The 18206-nt window shown below is 53.0% G+C and overlaps 2 protein-coding genes across 2 annotated transcripts in view; both read right to left on the reverse strand.

Moving 5' to 3' along the window:
• Positions 1 to 18206, reverse strand: part of LOC143692441 (uncharacterized) — a 351032-nt gene that overhangs the window by 289508 nt on the left and 43318 nt on the right. The window contains exon 2 of the mRNA XM_077172674.1: positions 12747 to 12785. Within this exon, the coding sequence (XP_077028789.1) occupies positions 12747 to 12785 (39 nt within the window). The remainder of the gene's footprint in view (positions 1 to 12746; positions 12786 to 18206) is intronic.
• LOC143692384 (olfactory receptor 14A16-like) lies at positions 2327 to 5977 on the reverse strand. Its single transcript, XM_077172620.1, has 2 exons — positions 5964 to 5977; positions 2327 to 3125 (listed from the first exon to the last, which is right to left on the reverse strand). The coding sequence occupies exons 1-2, from the start codon at positions 5975 to 5977 to the stop codon at positions 2327 to 2329; spliced, it is 813 nt and encodes a 270-aa protein (XP_077028735.1).

Genomic DNA, 18206 nt, shown 5'->3' on the forward strand with positions numbered 1-18206 from the left:
AGAAGGTCAGGCAGCTTAGGAAGTGTTTAAGAATGTTGTTAGGTTATGCAGAAAGAAAAGTTCAGATGTGAAAGCTCAATTAGACCTTAACCTGGCCACTTCTGTGAAAAATAATAGAAACAGTTTCTATAAATAAAGTATTATCAAACGATAAGATAAGGAGAACCTCTACTCTTTTTTGAGTGCAGTGGGGAATATAGTAACTAAAAATAAGGAAAAGGCAGAGCTACTTTACACTTGTTTCTATCAATTTTCAATATTAGGACAGGTTGCCCTCAGGACAAGTGTTCTCCTGAGCTGGTAGATGGGCACAGGGAGCAGAACAGCCCCCTGGAATGCAGGAGGAAGCAGCTGGGGACCTGCTGAGCCACTCAGATGCTCACAGGTGTGTGGGATCAGATGGGATCCATCCTAGGGGGATGAGGGAGCTGTGGATGAGCTCCCCAGGCTGCTCTCCATCATTTACCATCAGTCCTGGCTCAGCAGGGAGGGCCCAGAGCACTGGAGGTGCCAGTGTGAGCCCATCCCCAGGAAGGGCTGGAAGGAGGAGCTGGGGAACTCCAGGCCTGTCAGCCTGACCTGGGTGCCCGGCAAGGTTATGGAACAGATCACCTTGAGTGCCATCACAGGGCACCAACAGGATGGCCCAGGGATCAGAGCCAGCCAGAGTGGATTTCAGTATCTGCATTGATGACCTGTATGAGGGGATTGAGTCCAGCATCAGCAAATTTGCAGATGACACCAAGCTCTGTGTGAGTGTGGATCTGCTGGAGGGTAGGAGGGCTCTGCACAGGGCCCTGGACAGGCTGGATCCAGGGCCCAAATCCAACAAGGTGAGGTTTAACAAGTCCAAGTGACGGGTCCTGCACTTTGGCCACAACAACTCCTGCAGCACTACAGGCTGGGGACAGAGTGTCTGGAGAGCAGCCAGGCAGAAAGGGACCTGCAGGGACTGATGGACAGCAGGCTGGAAATGAGGCAGCAGTGTGCCCAGGTGGCCAAGAAGGCCAATGGCTCCTGGCCTGGCTCAGGAATGGTGTGGCCAGCAGGAGCAGGGCAGGGATTCTTCCCCTGTGCTCAGCACTGGTTGGGCAGCACCTCGAGTGCTGTGTCCAGTACTGGGCCCCCTAGGGTGGGCAAGAGGAAGAAATTTGTTCAAGGAAAGAGTAAAGAAAGCAAAGGTGCAGCCAAGGAAATGGTTGAGGCAGTTTGGGGGTGGCTGCCAGGCAGCCCTGGCTCTGAGCAACAGCGTCTGCAGTGGCACAGGAAACTCCCAGCTGATGGGAACAAACTTTCTGGCTGAGTGCAGAGGCCAGGACAAAGCTGAGTGGTTTCCCTGGTGTCCCCCAGGCCTTGCTGGCCCCAGGGGCTGATGGCATTTGTGCTCCCTCAGGTTCATGTCCCCACAGCAACAGCATGGGGGTGCTGGCCCTGCTGTGTGCAATGCAAACAGGGACTGCTGAGGCAGTGCTGCCGTGTCTGTGCCTGCAAGGATGGGGCACCTGTGTGAGCTGGGGGAGAGGCCAGGGCTGCAGAGGGGGGATGTTGTTGGCAGCTGCATGAGGACACTCTGGGACGCTGCCCTGGGCTGTGCAGCGCACTGGGCATGGATCAGCCCCTGCTCTGCTGCTCCTTCCCGTCTGCCCCAGGGCCCTTGCAGAGCCCCAGCCATGCTGTTTGCCCCCAGCCTGCCCACGGCCAGCCTGGGGCTGCTGACGGGGGTTTCTGTGCTGAGCATTGGCCTGGCCGTGTTCTTGAGAGAGCCTGGGCAAGGAGCCTGGAGCCCCCAGGGCCTGGCCTGAGGCGTCAGCGCTGCCCCAGCAGTGCCCATGGCCTGGCCCTGCTGCAGCCCCGGCACTGCCACCCCCAGGGCTGTGCCCGGCCCCGAGAGCACTCAGGCCCTGCAGCAACACCAGGGCCACCAGGGCAGCAGGGCAGGGCCACGGCAGCAGCACTGGCAACACCAAGTGCTGCTGCTGCTGCTGCTGGGCACAGCTGCTGGGCCAGCACTGATCTGCCCCAGCTCTGCACACAGACATTGCTGCTGCAGCTCCAGAGAAGGCAACAAAAGAGCATCTCTGCAGAAAACTCTGCTGGGAGATCCATTAGTTCCTTTAATGCCACCAAGAGCGCAGCCCCTCATTGACACAGTGTGTGGCCCCAGGGAAGGTGGAGAGCAACAAAATGAGAAATGGCACAAACAATGACATTATTTGTGAACAATATGAAAAAGCTACAACAAAGGGGAAAAAATTCATAATCAATCCAACAAGAAGAATCGAAGAAGATTTTTATTACAGGTGGTTTGCAGAAATTGGTCAGCAGTTTAATACTTCTGAAACCATCCAGTAATCAGTCTCCACACTGCAGACTTGAGCTCCTGGTTCCTCAGGCTGTAGATGAGGGGGTTCAGGACTGGAGGCACCACCGAGTACAGAACTGACAGGGCCAGATCCAGGGATGGAGTGGAGGTGGAGGGGGGCTTCAGGTTAGCATAGATGCCAGTGCTGAGGAACAGAGAGACCACAGCCAGGTGAGGGAGGCAGGTAGAAAAGGCTTTGTGCCATCCCTGCTCAGAGGGGATCCTCAGCACAGCCCTGAAGATCCGCACATAGGAGAAAACAATGAACACAAAACAGCTAAAAAACAGAAAAACACTACCCAGAAGAGGACCAAGTTCCCTAATGTAGGAATTTGAGCAGGAAAGCTTGAGGATCTGAGGGATTTCACAGAAGAACTGGCCCAGGGCATTGCCATGGCACAGGGGCAGGGAAAATGTATTGGCCGTGTGCATGAGAGCATTGAGAAAGGCACTGGCCCAGGCAGCTGCTGCCATGTGGGCACAAACTCTGCTGCCCAGGAGGGTCCCGTAGTGCAGGGGTTTGCAGATGGACACGTAGCGGTCGTAGCACATGATGGTCAGGAAGGAAAACTCTGTCGCTGCACAGAAAACAAAAAAAAACATTTGGGAAGCACATCCAGTGTAGGAGATGTTGCTGGTGTCCCAGAGGGAATTGTGCATGGCTTTGGGGACAGTGGTGCAGATGGAGCCCAGGTCAGCGAGGGCCAGGTTGAGCAGGAAGAAGAACATGGGCGTGTGCAGGTGGTGGCCGCAGGCTACGGCGCTGATGATGAGGCCGTTGCCCAGGAGGGCAGCCAGGGAGATGCCCAGCAAGAGGCAGAAGTGCAGGAGCTGCAGCTGCCGCGTGTCTGCCAATGCCAGCAGCAGGAAGTGCCTGATGCAGCTGCTGTTGGACATTTGCTGTGGTGCTTTGGCATGGGGATCTGTAAGAAAAGTAATCATGGAATAGTTGGGTTTGGAGAGGACTTGAAATATCCCGGCACAGGCTGGGGGCACTTTCCCCCCACTGCCTGCCCAGGGCTCTGCTGCCTGGAGCTGTCCCTGCCAGCAGCTGCTTCCCTGTGCCCAGGGCTGGGCCCTGCCAGTGCTGCCAGAGCCCAGCCCAGCCCTGGGGGCTCAGCTCTGCCCTGCAGAGCCCTCCCAGCTCAGGCACTGCCCAGGGGCAGCTCTGGCTCTGCAGGCTCTGATGGCAACGTCAGAGCAACCCTGAGGAGGCTGGAAAAGCAACACTGATGCTGCCCCTAAGGGCTGATTTCTGTCACTGCCTGGTTTATTCAAATTTGAGAGAAATTTTTTTTATTTCTTCTCGTCCTGAACTGAGAGATGAACTTCTATGGGGTAAATTCCCATCCAGGAAACCAAGAGCAGTAGATTAAAAAAGCAGGATTTTCCCTTTTACGCAGTCCCTGCCTTGCTGTGCTCCCTGTATAATCTACTTGGAAATGTTCTTCAGTTAAATGCCATGCGGGGAGCAGTCCTGAACAATGCAGCATCCTCCCCACACAAGCAGAACACTTCCAAGCCTCACCAGCTGTCTCCCCCACCCAGATCTTGTCCCCCAGTGCTGGCAGCAGCTGCCAGGGCTGGCTGAGAGCTGTCCCTGGCAGGCAGCAGAGTCCCTGCCCCAGCACAGCGCCCTGGGCTGCAGGACCCTGCTCTGCAGGACAGCCCTGGGCACCCCTGGCTGCTCTGCACAAGAGACAAGCAGAGAATGGACTCACAGGCTCTGCAGGCATTGGCATGTTCCAGCTTGAGGAGATGGCTCCAGGAGCTGCAGCTGCATTGTCCTGCAGCCAGAGGTTCCTGTGCCAAGGGCTGGCAGTGATTGTGCCCCAGGCACTTCTCAGCCCCTTCCCAGCCCTGACTGATTGAAGCTCTCTGTGCCTCTGGGCTGTGCCCGCGCTGGCTGCAGGCAGTGCCCCAGCCCTGCTGGGCTGGCACAAGAGCTGCTCATCCAGAGAAATGTGCTTTTGAAGCTCTTCTTGGTGAGCAGGAGCTGCCTCTGTGCCAGGAGCCCAGCCCAGCTCAGCAGCACAGACACAGCACAAGGACTTGAATGAGCCTCTGGGGCTTTGTGCTCAGGCCCTGAACATCAGTCCCTGAGAGGCAGCTGAAGAAACCTCTCCAGAACTCCAAGGCAGAATCCAACTCCAAAGTTTCTTGGACTTTTAATGGGTCCCAGAGAGGGACACGACTGAGAAAGTGTCCCCAGTCCCCAGGCAGAGCAGAGAACTGCAGGCAGTGATGACAGGTGGGGACAGTCTTGGTGCCCTGGGGCACAGCAGGGTCTGTGCCAGCAAGGGCTGGGAGGAGACACCTTGTCCTGAGGCCCTGGGGCCTCCTGGCACAGCCCCAGCCAGGCTGGGCACTGTCAGCCCCTTGTGCTGCCCTCAGCATCCCCCCCTAGCCCACATCCCAGTGGCCTCAAGGATCTGCTGCAAGGAGTCCCTGGGGAGCCTTGCTCAGCAATGGCCCTGGGGGCTCCTTCATGCTCCCTGCAGGGACTGCAGGTTTTTCAAAGGACTTTGGCTTTGGCTTTTGCCTTGGACTCTCTGAGAGGTTTGTGCAATCATGGCCTCCAATTATCTGCTGCAATTAGTCCCTGGAGAGGCTTTGTCAGTAACAACACTCAGTGGGCTCATTAATGCTTCAGGGTACTTGAGTTATTTGAAGGTACTTGGTGTTTCCCTTTTGATACAGACTCTGTGAGAGGTTTGTGCAATCATGGCCGCAATTATCTGCTTTACTGAGTCCCTTGAGAGCTTTGTACTGACACTCAGTGGCGCACATTAATGCCTTGAGGTACTCAAGGTTTTTAAGGTACTTTATGGATTTAAGAATACTTTTAGGTACTTCTAAGGATTTTCCTTCCCACACTGAGTCTCTGTGAGGTTTTTGTGCCTTCCTGGCCTCCAGTTCTCTCCTCTAAGGAGTCCATGAGAGCCTGTGTTGTGTATCTTCCCCCTTTCTGTTTTACAACAAAGATGGAACTGAAAGAATTTTGTAAGACATTCTAAAAGCATCCAAATAAACACAGGAGAATTAACAATACACGAACAACCACTAAGAGAATTAATAGTCCTGTTGTAGCTAGACATCATCCAACCCTTTAGTTCTCAGGATTGGAAGAGTTTATTGACCCAGTCTTTGTTTTCCACTTGAAGCTTCTTGAACCCTTCCTTCAGTACCTGAATGCTCTTGTGGATTGACTCGCTGTGGCTGGAGAGGTTCATGCAGCACATGCCCTCAGAGTCTACACAGCCATGCCCATGTGCCCAGAGTAAAAACTCTATCGCTGTTCTGCAAGGTGGCGTGTCTGATGGTCTCTGTGTCTGAGAGCAGCCACTCAATGTGAGGGAGGCAGCATTGGTTTGCTTACTTAACAGGCACCCAGGATGGTCTGATTGTCCTAAAGCTTTAGCTGCAGCCACCCAAGGTAGTCCAAATTGGGGGTGCTACCATCCAATACCTGGATTAAAGCTTTCAAAGCCATCTCTTTGATAGCATCCCATACTTCTCTGGGGATACCTGCTGCTTGATCATCTGGCAGGCTGTGTTGTCCTTCTCCAGCTGGATGGCTGATTGTCAATTCTGCCCTTGCCTCATTATTAGCATAGTCTGCTATTAATTGATTTAGTAAACACTTCCATCCCCCTTCCCACAGGGTGTATTCTGTAGATGACAACAACATGGTCATAATATATTTTGCATTATAGGGGGTTAAAGCATGTGCTGTAAACATGGCCCTCATTAGGCCATTAAAACAAGGTAAGTCCCTCCTATGGTCTTTAGCTGCCCTACACAGATCCTTGATTTCCCCATAAACCAATGGCTGATCCCTGGGATTCTGCCCCCTTCTTTCATACAGGGACAATGAGGAGTTTTGAGGTTATTTGCCAGTCTCCTTCCTTAACTGGAGGCAAGGCCCAGGGTGAAGGTGGAATGATTGACAGTGGGGGCGTTGCCTGCAGTTGTGGGGGTGGAGTCTGGAGGTTCGTTCAGGGCGGAAGAGAAGGCTGTGGTAGCAGGAAGTGGAGGAGCCAAGATGGAGGGAGGATGGTTGGGCTCCCGAGCCAAATTCAGGCTCCTTCCATCTTGAGTCTCCAGAGCATGATGCTCCAAGATTTTGTGGCCATTGCCATCTTGGACCATTGTTGAAGGTCTGAGAAAGGCAGGTTTGAGGGGAGGTCCCGAGTTAGGAGTGACCAACGGATTGCATTTTTGAGACACTGCTTGCTGGTGAAGGTTCTCAAGGATGGTGTGGAAGATGGGGAGCATGTGGGGTGCAATGGGGTCCCTTTTGATCGAAACGTTGTACAATTTAACTCCCACTGAGTCCCAAAATTCAGTGGTATGGATTTCACGAGCAGAGGCGTCTGGAAAATTTTTAATGATCCACCTCATGATTGATTTTAATATGTTCTTTGAAAATATTTTGTCATGATCAGTGAGAATTAACGTAAAGCATCCATATATGCTGCTTTCTAATTTGGACATCTGGCTGCCCATTTTTCTCTTTCTCCACCTTATGGGGAAGAGCCACCAGAACACCCCAAATCAATAATGGGACATGGGTGCATAGTGTAAAAACACAGTGGCAAAAAGGGCAGTAAATGTCTTGCATTTCCCCAAACCCACCTGCAATCCTATGCAGGTGAAACCATCGTTGTCCCTGCTGATCCTGGGCAAGGTCCCTCGAAGCAACGATGAATCCACTGGGCCCAGCACAATCCAAAATCCCGGGGAGCCCTGGCCTATCCATCAGCCAACCCCAGCTGACGTGACTGACACAGGGAGCCCTGAGTGTCATGGTCCCTGTTCGGGCACCAAAGGTCACAATGAGGGTGGCTGTGAAAAACCTCTCTGGTTCCCTGACTTCAGGGCGAAGGTGCCAGAAAAGAAAAGGAGCAGGATCAATGGAGTTGCCCAAAAATAACTTTATTAACAGGGTGAAAAACAATAAAAATGGAGAAGTCCAGCACAGTACAAGGGGCAAGATCCTAAGACCTGAGACAAAGGGGAAGCAACAACATAAACACTTGGGGCTAGAAAACTAGAACAATAACCCTATAGAAGAAATAAATAACCTAAAATGATAAGGGGGTAGAATTTGGACAACTTAACAACACTAAAGCCTTATGGGAGACCTCTCAAGCTTACCCTTAGTTAAACGAATGATTCCTAGGACTTCGAACTCATGCCCAGTTCTTCCAGGGTAAAATCTGGCTGACTCTGAGTTACAGCTGGGCTAACTCCCACACCGCTGCTTTGCTCTGGCCCCTTGTGACCATGCGGCCCAACAGAGCCACAATGATGTCCTTGGTTCCACGAGGCTCCACAGTGTCACAGTGGTGCCTTGGATCCATGGTGCTCTGCAGTGCCACAATGGCCCCTTCATTTCACAAGGCTCCCAAGTGTCACATTGGTCTCCATAGGAAGGAAACCACGGAGCCCCCATGTTTCAGGAGCTGATGAACAGCAACCACCAGAGGCCAAGGCAAGCCTGATCTGTCTGTCCTGGCAGGTTTGCTCAGAGCAACACTTGGATATTTGAAATTATGAATTCAGAGTCCTAATTTAAAACATTTGTTCCAGGAGAAGGGTGATTTTTTCCGTACAAAGAAAAACACAGAGCCCTTTCTAGTGTTTAGAAAACAGGTGAGTTCTGGCACTCAGGAGTTAAAGACCAGCCAGACCTGTCTGTCCTGGCAGCTTTTGTCTGGGAGCAATCCTTGGATGCATAGAAATTTGGAGGTGGAATCCTAATTTTGGGCATGAATACCTGGAAAAGATGGACAGTTCTTTTCCATAAAAAGAAAAGCCCAGAGCCCCAGTGTTTCAGGGGCAGATGGGAGTGGCCTTCCACATTCCAAGGTCAGCCAGACCTGTCAGGTGACCCCTGGGAGGCCAAGGCAGCCACACCTGTTTCATGTTCCCTTGCTTCCACAGGGCCCTGCAGTGTCACAATGGCTCCTTGCTCCCATGATGCCCTCAGGTGTCATAATGGCCCCTTGGTTACACAAGTCCTTAAGGATCTTCATGGTCTCCATGGTTCCACAAGGCCCCACAATGTCATGATGCTCTATTGGTTCCATGAAGCCTCGCTGTGTCCAATGGCCCCTTGGTTCCATTGGGGCCCAGTAGTGCAACAATGATTCCCTTGGTTCCACAAGTTCCCACAGTGTCACAATGGCCCCTTCCTTCCATGGGGCCCCACAGTGTCACAAGGGTCTCCATGATTCCATGGGGCCTTGCAATGCCACAATGCTCTCCATGGATCCACGGTGCCCTGCAGGATCACAACGGCCCTTTGGCTCCACGAGGCCCTGAAATGCAGCAATGGCCTCTTGGTTCCACAAAGCCCTGCTGCTTCACACTGGCCCCTTGGGACCATGCAGCCCAACAGAGCGACATGTTCTTGGTTCCACGAGAACAGAAAGATGTTCTTGGTTTCTGGTTCCACGAGGCCCCACAGTGTCACAGTGGTCCCTTGGATCCATGGTACCTGCAGGGTCACAGTGTCACAGTGGCCCCTTGAATCCATGGTACCTGCAGGGTCACAATGTTCCTACAAGTTCCTACAGTGTAACCGGTTCCACAAGGGCCTGCAGTGTCACCATGGCCCATTGGTTCCACAATGCTCCGCAGTGTCACAATGGTCTCCATAGGAAGGAAACAAGTGAGCCCCAGTGGTGCAGGGGCAGATGAGAGGCAGCCACCAGAGACCAAGGCTGGCCAGACTTGACTGTATGGGCAGATTTTGTCTGGGAGTAACCCTTGGATATAGGGAATTTTAGACACAGAATCCCAATTTTGGCCATGTGAGCCGAGACAAGAAAGACAGTTCTTTCCCATAGGAATAAAAGCACAGAGCCCCAGTGCTTCATGGTCAGACGGGAAGTGGCCCTTGACATGTCAAATTCAGTGGGACCCTGTCAGACAGCCTCCAGGAGGCCAAACCAGGGAGACCTGTACCATGTTCCATTGACTTCATGGGTCCTAACACTGTCACAATGGTCTCCTTGATTCCATGAGCTCTGGCAATGTCACAATGGCGTCTTGGTTTCATGAGCCCCAACAGAGTCACAAGGGTTCCCGTGGCTCCACGCGGCCCCGCTGTGTCACAATGGCTCCTTGTTTCTATTTTAAATCAATCACAATCAAAGCACAGTTTGATCATTGATCCTTGCTTCCATAGGGCCCATGATTTGCACAATGGTCTCCTTGATTCCATGATTCCTGGATTCCACAGTCTCACCATCGTTTCCTTGGATCTCCATTGTCACAACTGACCCATGGCTCCATGAGGTTCCGTAGTGTCACCGTGGTCGCTGTCAGAGGCTGGATGAGATCCATGTCCCGAGACACCTTGGGATGCTCGGAATGCCCGTGTGGGGCCAGGGCCGGGTCAGGCCTTGGTTTGGGGTGGGACAGAGCCCCGCCCCCAGCCCTGGCCTGGCAGAGCTGCCAATCACACAGCAGGGGCAGTGCTAACCCAGCTCTGATTGGCTGAGCTGGCAATCAATCAATCACACACCAGCAGCTGGTGCTACCCTGGCTCTGATTGGACAAGCAACTGGCAGTCCCACCCCAGGGGCGGGGCCATGAAGGCCCAGAGGGTTTAAAGCCAGAGCACAAGGCCAGCCCAGGGTTGGAATCCTGCCTTCTGCTGGGGTTCCTCTGTTGGTGATGCTGGAACCTGAGCAGTTGGTGCCCATATGTGTGTCTTTCTGTTGTTCTCTATTTCTTCTCCTTCTTATTCTACTTACCTGAAACATTTTTGGGTAACTTAAAATCTAAAAGGTTAAAGGATTTTAGGTTAAATGTGTGGGACTCCAGGGCACAGGGAATATTTCTCTGTCTGCTCTGAGGGATCCTGACACTCAGAGAAACACTGCCTTGAACCTTCGCCAATGGAGAGGACTTCCAGGACTTTGAGACAGATGAGAATTTACCCAAGTGTAAAATAGATCAGAGGGTAGTACAGCATGTCACTTGGGTGAGAAATTTAGGTTTTGGGATTTTTAGTATGGTGTAGATAGGAAGAAAGATGGAGGTCTTGGGGTGTAGTCCCTGTCTTCTTCTTCATCTACTGCATTTTCTGCAGTGTTGGTGGCACAGGGTGATTGGTCAAGGAAAGCACAGTGCAGAGGTTATGTGGACAGTCAAGGGACGAGTTATTGGTAAACAAGTAGAAATAATGTATATTTTGAGACTTCATTGGATGAGACAACTTCAGAAGTCCTTGAAACTATATTTTGGGGCCATTTTGTGGGGCTTTTCCAGTGCGCTGAGCCTGGGGTGGACAGCATGCAAAACTTTCAAGAAGATAACAATAAACCACAAGCTGAAGACTGAAATAGTCCTGTGCATCACATTTTACCTGGCACAGAACTGCTACAGGAGGCTTTCCCCCATCCAAGGAGCCCTCAGAAAGGCCCAACATAAAGTAAACATCAATACCTGGTGCCCTGAAAACATTTGTAATAAGTTGGCTGTTTTCCAAAACGTTGTTTACTGAGGGGGTGTTGTCTTAATTGGCCAATCATGTGAATTCTGTTGATTAAATGACCAATGAGGTCCACCTGTAGTAAACCAAGATATAAAAGAAGAGGATTGAAAAAACAGGTGGCTTTTAGCCCTTAGCCTTCTGATCTGAGTCTGTGTCATCTCTGACTCAAAGGTGACATTTAGGGATCTGTGGGGGCTATTGGGGATCCTTTCTGCACCTTGTGACCCAACAGGAGCTCCTCTAATAAACGCTGCCTGAAGCTCCCACTGTGCCCATGACAGGAACCCCTGTGAGCGTCTGGGACATCCCGGCTCTTTGGCAGCCTGGGGACTCCTGGGATGTCACCGTGGAGCCCCCGTGAGTGCCTGTGACAGATCGGTGCCTTTGTAGCCCAAGGTGCCCTGGGATGTCACCATGGAATGGCTGTGACTGCCTCTGACCACAGGGCTCTTTACCATCCCCAGAAAGCCCTGGGAGGTCTCCATGGAGCCCCCGTATCTGCCTGTGACATTCCAGCTCTGGAACAGCCTGGAGACTCTTGGAATGTCCCCATGGAACCCCTCTGAGGGCCTGTGAAAAATCTGATCCTTAGCAGGCAACCATCCCCAGCCCCCTGTTGCTATGGTCAGTTTCCATGGCAACCATCACCAGCCCCCTGTTGCTATGCTTAGTTTCCATGGCAACCATCACCAGCCTCCTGTTGCTAGAGTCAGTTTCCATGGCAACCATCCCCCGCCCCCTGTTGCTATGCTCAGTCCCTTGGCAGCTCCATGGAGACCCCATGCCAGGGGTGGTTGCCATGGACACCAGCTCAGGCCTGCAGCCAGAGCCTGTTGCCATGGCAACCATTGGCAGCCCCATCCCCAGGCTGATGGGATCCCAGAAGCACAGAATTGGCTGAGCTGGGAGGGACCCATCAGGATCCTCCAGTCCAACTGCTGGCCCTGCACAGGACACCCCAACAATGCCAGCCTGGGCCTGGCAGCGCTGGCCAAACGCTGCTGCAGCTCAGAGAGCCCTGGAGCTGGGACCCTGCCCTGGGGAGCCTGGCCAGGGCCCCAGCAGCCTCTGGCCAAAAACCTTTTCCTGACATCCAAGCTGAGCCTGCCCCGACTCAGCTGCAGCCGCTCCCTCCACTCCTGTCCCTGGGCACCAGAGGGAAGAGGTTCCCACAGCCCCAGCCAGGGACCCGCTCCCAAGGCTGCTGCCAAGGCCACCAGGGCTGCCACCAGCTGGGATGCTCGGTTTCCACGGGCCGGGCTTCAGGAATGGGATTCCCCAATTTCCTGCTCCCGCTAAAACCGTGCTGCCCTCGCTGCCCTCCTGCCTCCCATGGAAAGCACAAAAGGCAAAGATCCCGGACTGGTGTAAGAACAATTTAATGGGAACAGCAACGAGATAAGGAACAAACAGGAGCAGAAACAATATTGATAACAGAAGGGATAAATAAAACTGTTTACAGGGAAAACTACAACACAACTCACAGGGTCTGCCTGGCTACGATTTTTCCTGCCTGGAAAGGACAGCCTTCTCCTCAGGGAGAGAGAGAGAGAGAGAGAGTCCCTTTCCTGTCCCTGGCAATGACCTGAGGTGGGACTGAATGTAATGACAGGGCCATGGCCAGTCCCTCATGTTTTTCAATGCCACATCAGGTCATTGGCAAGGGCAGGACAAGGTACAGGTGTCTTCCCAGCAAGGATCACAGGGAACATGGATCACCAGGGCTCTTTCCAATCTGGCTTCTCCCATGGGGGATGAAGCTGGAGTGGTGCATGAAGCTGTTCCTGCAATTGGGGCATTTGCAGGCCTTTCCTTACCGGTGACTCCGTTGGTGTCTGGTCAAGCTAGAGCTCTGGGTGAAGCTCTTCCCACACTGGGGACACTCGTAGGGCCTCTCCCCAGTGTGGATGCACTGGTGGGTGACAAGGTGGGAGTTTTGCTTGAAGCCCTTCCCGCAGTCAGGGCAGCGGAAGGGCCTCTCATCCGTGTGAATCTGCGCATGCAGGAGGAGATTTGAGCTGGTCTGAAACCTCTTCCCACACGTGGGTCACTCATAGGGCCTGTCCCCAGTGTGGATGAGCTGGTGCCTGATGAGGTGGGACTTGCGCTTGAAGCCCTTCCCGCAATCAGGGCAGTGGAAGGGCCTCTCCTCTGTGTGAATCTGCTGGTGCCTGCCGAGATCAGGGCTGGTCTGAAACCTCTTCTGACACTCAGGACACTCGTAGGGCCTCTCCCCAGTGTGGATGCATTGGAGGATCAAAAGGGTGGATCTGCAGCTGAAGCCCTTCCCACACTCCCCCCAGCCCAGTGTGCTCCAAGGAGGAAAGACCCACCCTGATCCAGGAAGGTGGACAGAGCTTCAGCCAGAGCTCAGAGTTGGTGGTCCCTGAGCAGCTTCACGATGGGGAGAAGCCCCACAAGTGCTTGGAGTGTGGGAAGAGCTTCAGGCAGAGCAGCACCCTGATCAGCCACCAGATGATCCACACCGGGGAGAGGCCCTACGAGTGTCCTCAGTGTCAGAAGAGGTTTCACACCAGCTCCCATCTCCTCCCCCACCAGCTGATTCCCATGGATGAGAGGCCCATCCCCTGCCCTGACTGTAGGAAGGGCTTCAAGCGCAACTCCCACCTCATCAGGCTCCAGCACATCCACACCAGGGAGACTGGTGTGGCCTTACAAGTGTGGGGAATGTGGGATGAGTTTTAGCCAGAGCTCAAACCTGATCTGCCACCAGAGGACCCACACCAGTGAACGGCCCTATGAATGTGGGGAATGTGGAAAGAGCTTCAGGCAGAAGTCCCTCTTGATCTGCCACCAGCGCATCCATACTGGGGAGAGGCCCTACGAGTGTCCCACCTGTGGGAAGAACTTCATCCAGAGCAATGACTTGACCAGACACCAATGGAGACACCAGTAAGGGAAGTCCTGCGAATGCTCCAAGTTCAGGAGGAGCTTTATGCCTAGTTCCAGCTTCATCCCCCATTGGAGGATCCATATTGGGAAGAGCCCTGGTGATCCATGTTCCCTGTGATCCATACTGGGAAGACACCTGTCCCTTTTCCTGCTCCTACCAATGGCATGAGGTGGGAATGAAGCACATGAGGGTCTGGCCATGGCCCTGTCATTACATTCAGTCCCACCTCAGGTCATTGCCAGGGACAGGAAAGGGACTCTCTCTTTCTGTCCCGGAGAAGAAGGGTGTCCTTTCCAGGCAGGAGGAAATAAAATGCTGGAAAGAGCCAGTCAGTTGTGTTGTACTTTTCCCTGTATATAATTTTCCTATTCCTTCTGTAATCAATATTGTTTCTATTCCTGTTTGTTCCTTATCTTGTTTCTGTTCCCAATAAATTGTTCTTATCCCAGCCTGGGATCTTTGCCTTTTGTGCTTTCCATGGGAGGCAGGAGGGCAGCGAGGGCAGCGCGGTTTCAGCGGCAGCAGGAAATTGGGGAATCCCATTCCTGAAGCCCGGCCCGTGGAAACCGAGCATCCCAGCTGGTGCCAGCCCTGGTGGCCATGGCAGCAGCCTTGGGAGCGGGTCCCTGGCTGGGGCTGTGGGAACCTCTTCCCTCTGGTGCCCAGGGACAGGAGTGGAGGGAGCGGCTGCAGCTGAGTCGGGGCAGGCTCAGCTTGGATGTCAGGAAAAGGTTTTTGGCCAGAGGCTGCTGGGGCCCTGGCCAGGCTCCCCAGGGCAGGGTCCCAGCTCCAGGGCTCTCTGAGCTGCAGCAGCGTTTGGCCAGCGCTGCCAGGCCCAGGCTGGCATTGTTGGGGTGTCCTGTGCAGGGCCAGCAGTTGGACTGGAGGATCCTGATGGGTCCCTCCCAGCTCAGCCAATTCTGTGCTGCTGGGATCCCATCAGCCTGGGGATGGGGCTGCCAATGGTTGCCATGGCAACGGGCTCTGGCTGCAGGCCTGAGCTGGTGTCCATGGCAACCACCCCTGGCATGGGGTCTCCATGGAGCTGCCAAGGGACTGAGCATAGCAACAGGGGGCGGGGGATGGTTGCCGTGGAAACTGACCATAGCAACAGGGGGCTGGTGATGGTTGCCATGGAAACTAAGCATAGCAACAGGGGGTGGTGATGGTTGCCTGCTAAGGATCAGATTTGTCACAGGCCCTTAGAGGGGTTCCATGGGGACTTTCCAAGAGTCTCCAGGCTGTTCCAGAGCTGGAATGTCACAGGCAGAGACAGGAGCTCCATGGACACCTCCCAGGGCTTTCTGGGATGGTAAAGAGCCCTGTGGTCAGAAGCAGTCACAGCCATTCCATGGTGACATCCCAGGGCACCTTGGGCTGCAAAGGCACCCATCTGTCACAGGCACTCACGGGGGCTCCACGGTGACATCCCAGGAGTGCCCAGGCTGCCAAAGAGCCGGGATGTCCCAGACATTCATAGGGGTTCCTGCCATGGGCACAGTGGGAGCTTCAGGCAAAGTTGATTAGAGAAGCTCCTGTTGGGTCACAAGGTGCAGAAAGGATCCCCAATAGCCCCCACAGATCCCCAAATGTCACCACTGAATCAGAGATGACACAGACTCAGATCAGAAGGCTAAGGGTTAAAACCACCTGTTTTTTCAATCCTCTTCTTTTATATCTTGGTTTTCTACAGGTGGACCTCATTGGTCATTTAATCAACACATTTCACATGATTGGCCAAGTAAGACAACACCCCCTCAGTAAACAACTTTCTGGAAAAAAGCCAACTTATTACAAACATTGTCAATGCACCAGTCATTGAGGTTTGTTTTAAGTGGGCCTGTCTGGGGGCTCCCTGGATGGAGGAAACCCTCCAGTAGCAGTTCTGTGATAGGTAAAAGGAGACACACAGGACTTCTTCAGTCTTCAGCTTCTTGTTTGTGGTTATCTCAATTTTTGCATGGTGTGCACACCAGGCTCAGCATGCTGGGAAAACACCTCAAAATGGCTCTAAAATGTACAGTTACAAGGTTTTTAAAAGTTTTCTCATCCAATTAATTCTTAAAACCTACATTATTTCTACTTATTGAAAAATAACTCATCCCTTGACAGTCCACATGACCTTTGCACTGTGCTTTCCCTGACCAATCACCCTGTGCCACCAGCACTGCAGAAAATGCAGTAGATGAAGAAGAAGAAGACAGGGACTACACCCAAATTCCTCCATCTTGCTTCCTATCTACACCAAACTAAAAATCCCGAAACCTAAATTTTCTCACCCAAGGGACATAGTATAGTATTCTCTATTACCTATGTCACACATTGGTAAATTCTAATTGCTCGCAAAGGCTGGAAGTCCTCTCCATGGGCAAATGTTAAAGACAGTATTTCTCTGGGGGTCAGGACCCCTCAGAGCAGACAGAGAAATATTCCCTCTGCCCTGGATTTCCACGCATTTAACCTAAAATCTTTTAACCCTTAACATGGAAAGTAACCCAAAAATATTCCAGGTAAGTAGGATTAGAAGGAGAAGAAATAGAGAACAACAGAAAGACAGAGGATCCATAGAAAGACACACGCATAGCTACCAACTGCTGGGGTTCCAGCATCACCAACAGAGGAACCCCAGTAGAAGGCAGGATCCACACCCTGGGCTGGCCTCGAGCTCAGGCTTTTAACCCCCTGGGCCTTCATGGCCCCACCCCTGGGGTGGGACTTCCAGTTGCTTGTCCAATCAGAGCCAGGGTAGCACCAGCTGCTGGTGTGTGATTGATTGATTGCCAGCTCAGCCAATCAGAGCTGGGTTAGCACTGCCCCCTGCTGTGTGATTGGCAGCTCTGCCAGGCCAGGGCTGGGGGCGGGGCTCTGTCCCACCCCAAACCAAGGCCTGACCCAGCCCTGGCCCCACACGGGCATTCCGAGCATCCCAAGGTGTCTCGGGACATGGATCTCATCCAACCTCTGACAGTGACCACGGTGACACTGTGGAACCTCATGGAGCCATGGCTCAGTTGTGACAATGGAGATCCAAGGAAACGATGGTGAGACTGTGGAATCCAGGAATCATGGAATCAAGGAGACCATTGTGCAAATCATGGGCCCTATGGAAGCAAGGATCAATGATCAAACTGTGGTTTGATTGGGATTGATTTAAAATAGAAACAAGGAGCCATTGTTTCACAGCGGGGCTGCGTGGGGCCAATGGACCCTTGTGACTCTGTTGGGGCTCATGAAACCAAGACGCCATTGTGACATTGCCAGAGCTCATGGAATCAAGGAGACCATTGTGACAGTGTTAGGACCCATGAAGTCAATGGAACATGGTACAGGTCTCCCTGGTTTGGCCTCCTGGGGGCTGTCTGACAGGTCCTACTGAATTTGGCATGTCAAGGGCCACTTCCCATCTGACCATGAAGCAATGGGGCTCCGTGCTTTTATTCCTATGGGAAAGAACTGTCTTTCTTGTCTAGGCACCCATGGCCAAAATTGGGATTCTGTGTCTAAAATTCCCTATATCCAAGGGTTTCTCCCAGACAAAATCTGCCCATACAATCAAGTCTGGCCAGCCTTGGCCTCTGGTGACTGCCTCTCATCTGCCCCTGCACCACTGGGGCTCACTTGTTTCCTTCCTATGGAGACCATTGTGACACTGCAGAGCATTGTGGAACCAATGGGCCATGGTGACACTGCAGGCCCTTGTGGAACCTGTGACACTGTAGGAACTTGTGGAACCAAGGGGAACATTGTGACCCTGCAGGGTACCATGGATCCAAGGGACCATTGTGACACTGTGGGGCCTCGTGGAAGCAAGGACATCTTTGTGGCTCTGTTGGGCCACATGGTCCAAAGGGGCCAGTGTGAAGCAGCAGGGCTTTGTGGAATCATGAGGCCATTGCTGCATTTCAGGGCCTCATGGAGCCAAAGGGCCATTGTGATCATGCAGGCCACCATGGAATCATGGAGACCATTGTGACACTGTGGGGCCTCATGGAAGGAAGGGGCCATTGTGACACTATGGGAACTTGTGGAACCAAGGGAATCATTGTTGCACTGCTGGGCCCCAATGGAACCAAGGTGCCATTGGACACAGCCAGGCTTCATGGAACCAATTGACCATTATAAGACTGTGGGGCCTTGTGGAGCCATGGAGACCATTAAGATCCTTAAGGACCTGTGTAATCAAGGGGCCATTATGACACCAGAGGGCATCATGGAAGCCAGAGAACCATTGTGGCACTGCAAGGCCTCATGGAATCAAGGAGCCATTGTGACACTGCAGGGTCCTGTGGAAGCAAGGGAGCATGAAATAGGTGTGGCTGCCTTGGCCTCCCAGGGGTCACCTGACAGGTCTGGCTGACCTTGGAATGTGGAAGGCCACTCCCATCTGCCCCTGAAACACTGGGGCTCTGGGGTCTTCT

This window comes from Agelaius phoeniceus, assembly GCF_051311805.1.
Source record: "Agelaius phoeniceus isolate bAgePho1 chromosome W unlocalized genomic scaffold, bAgePho1.hap1 SUPER_W_unloc_1, whole genome shotgun sequence".
Taxonomy (NCBI): Eukaryota; Metazoa; Chordata; class Aves; order Passeriformes; family Icteridae; genus Agelaius; species Agelaius phoeniceus.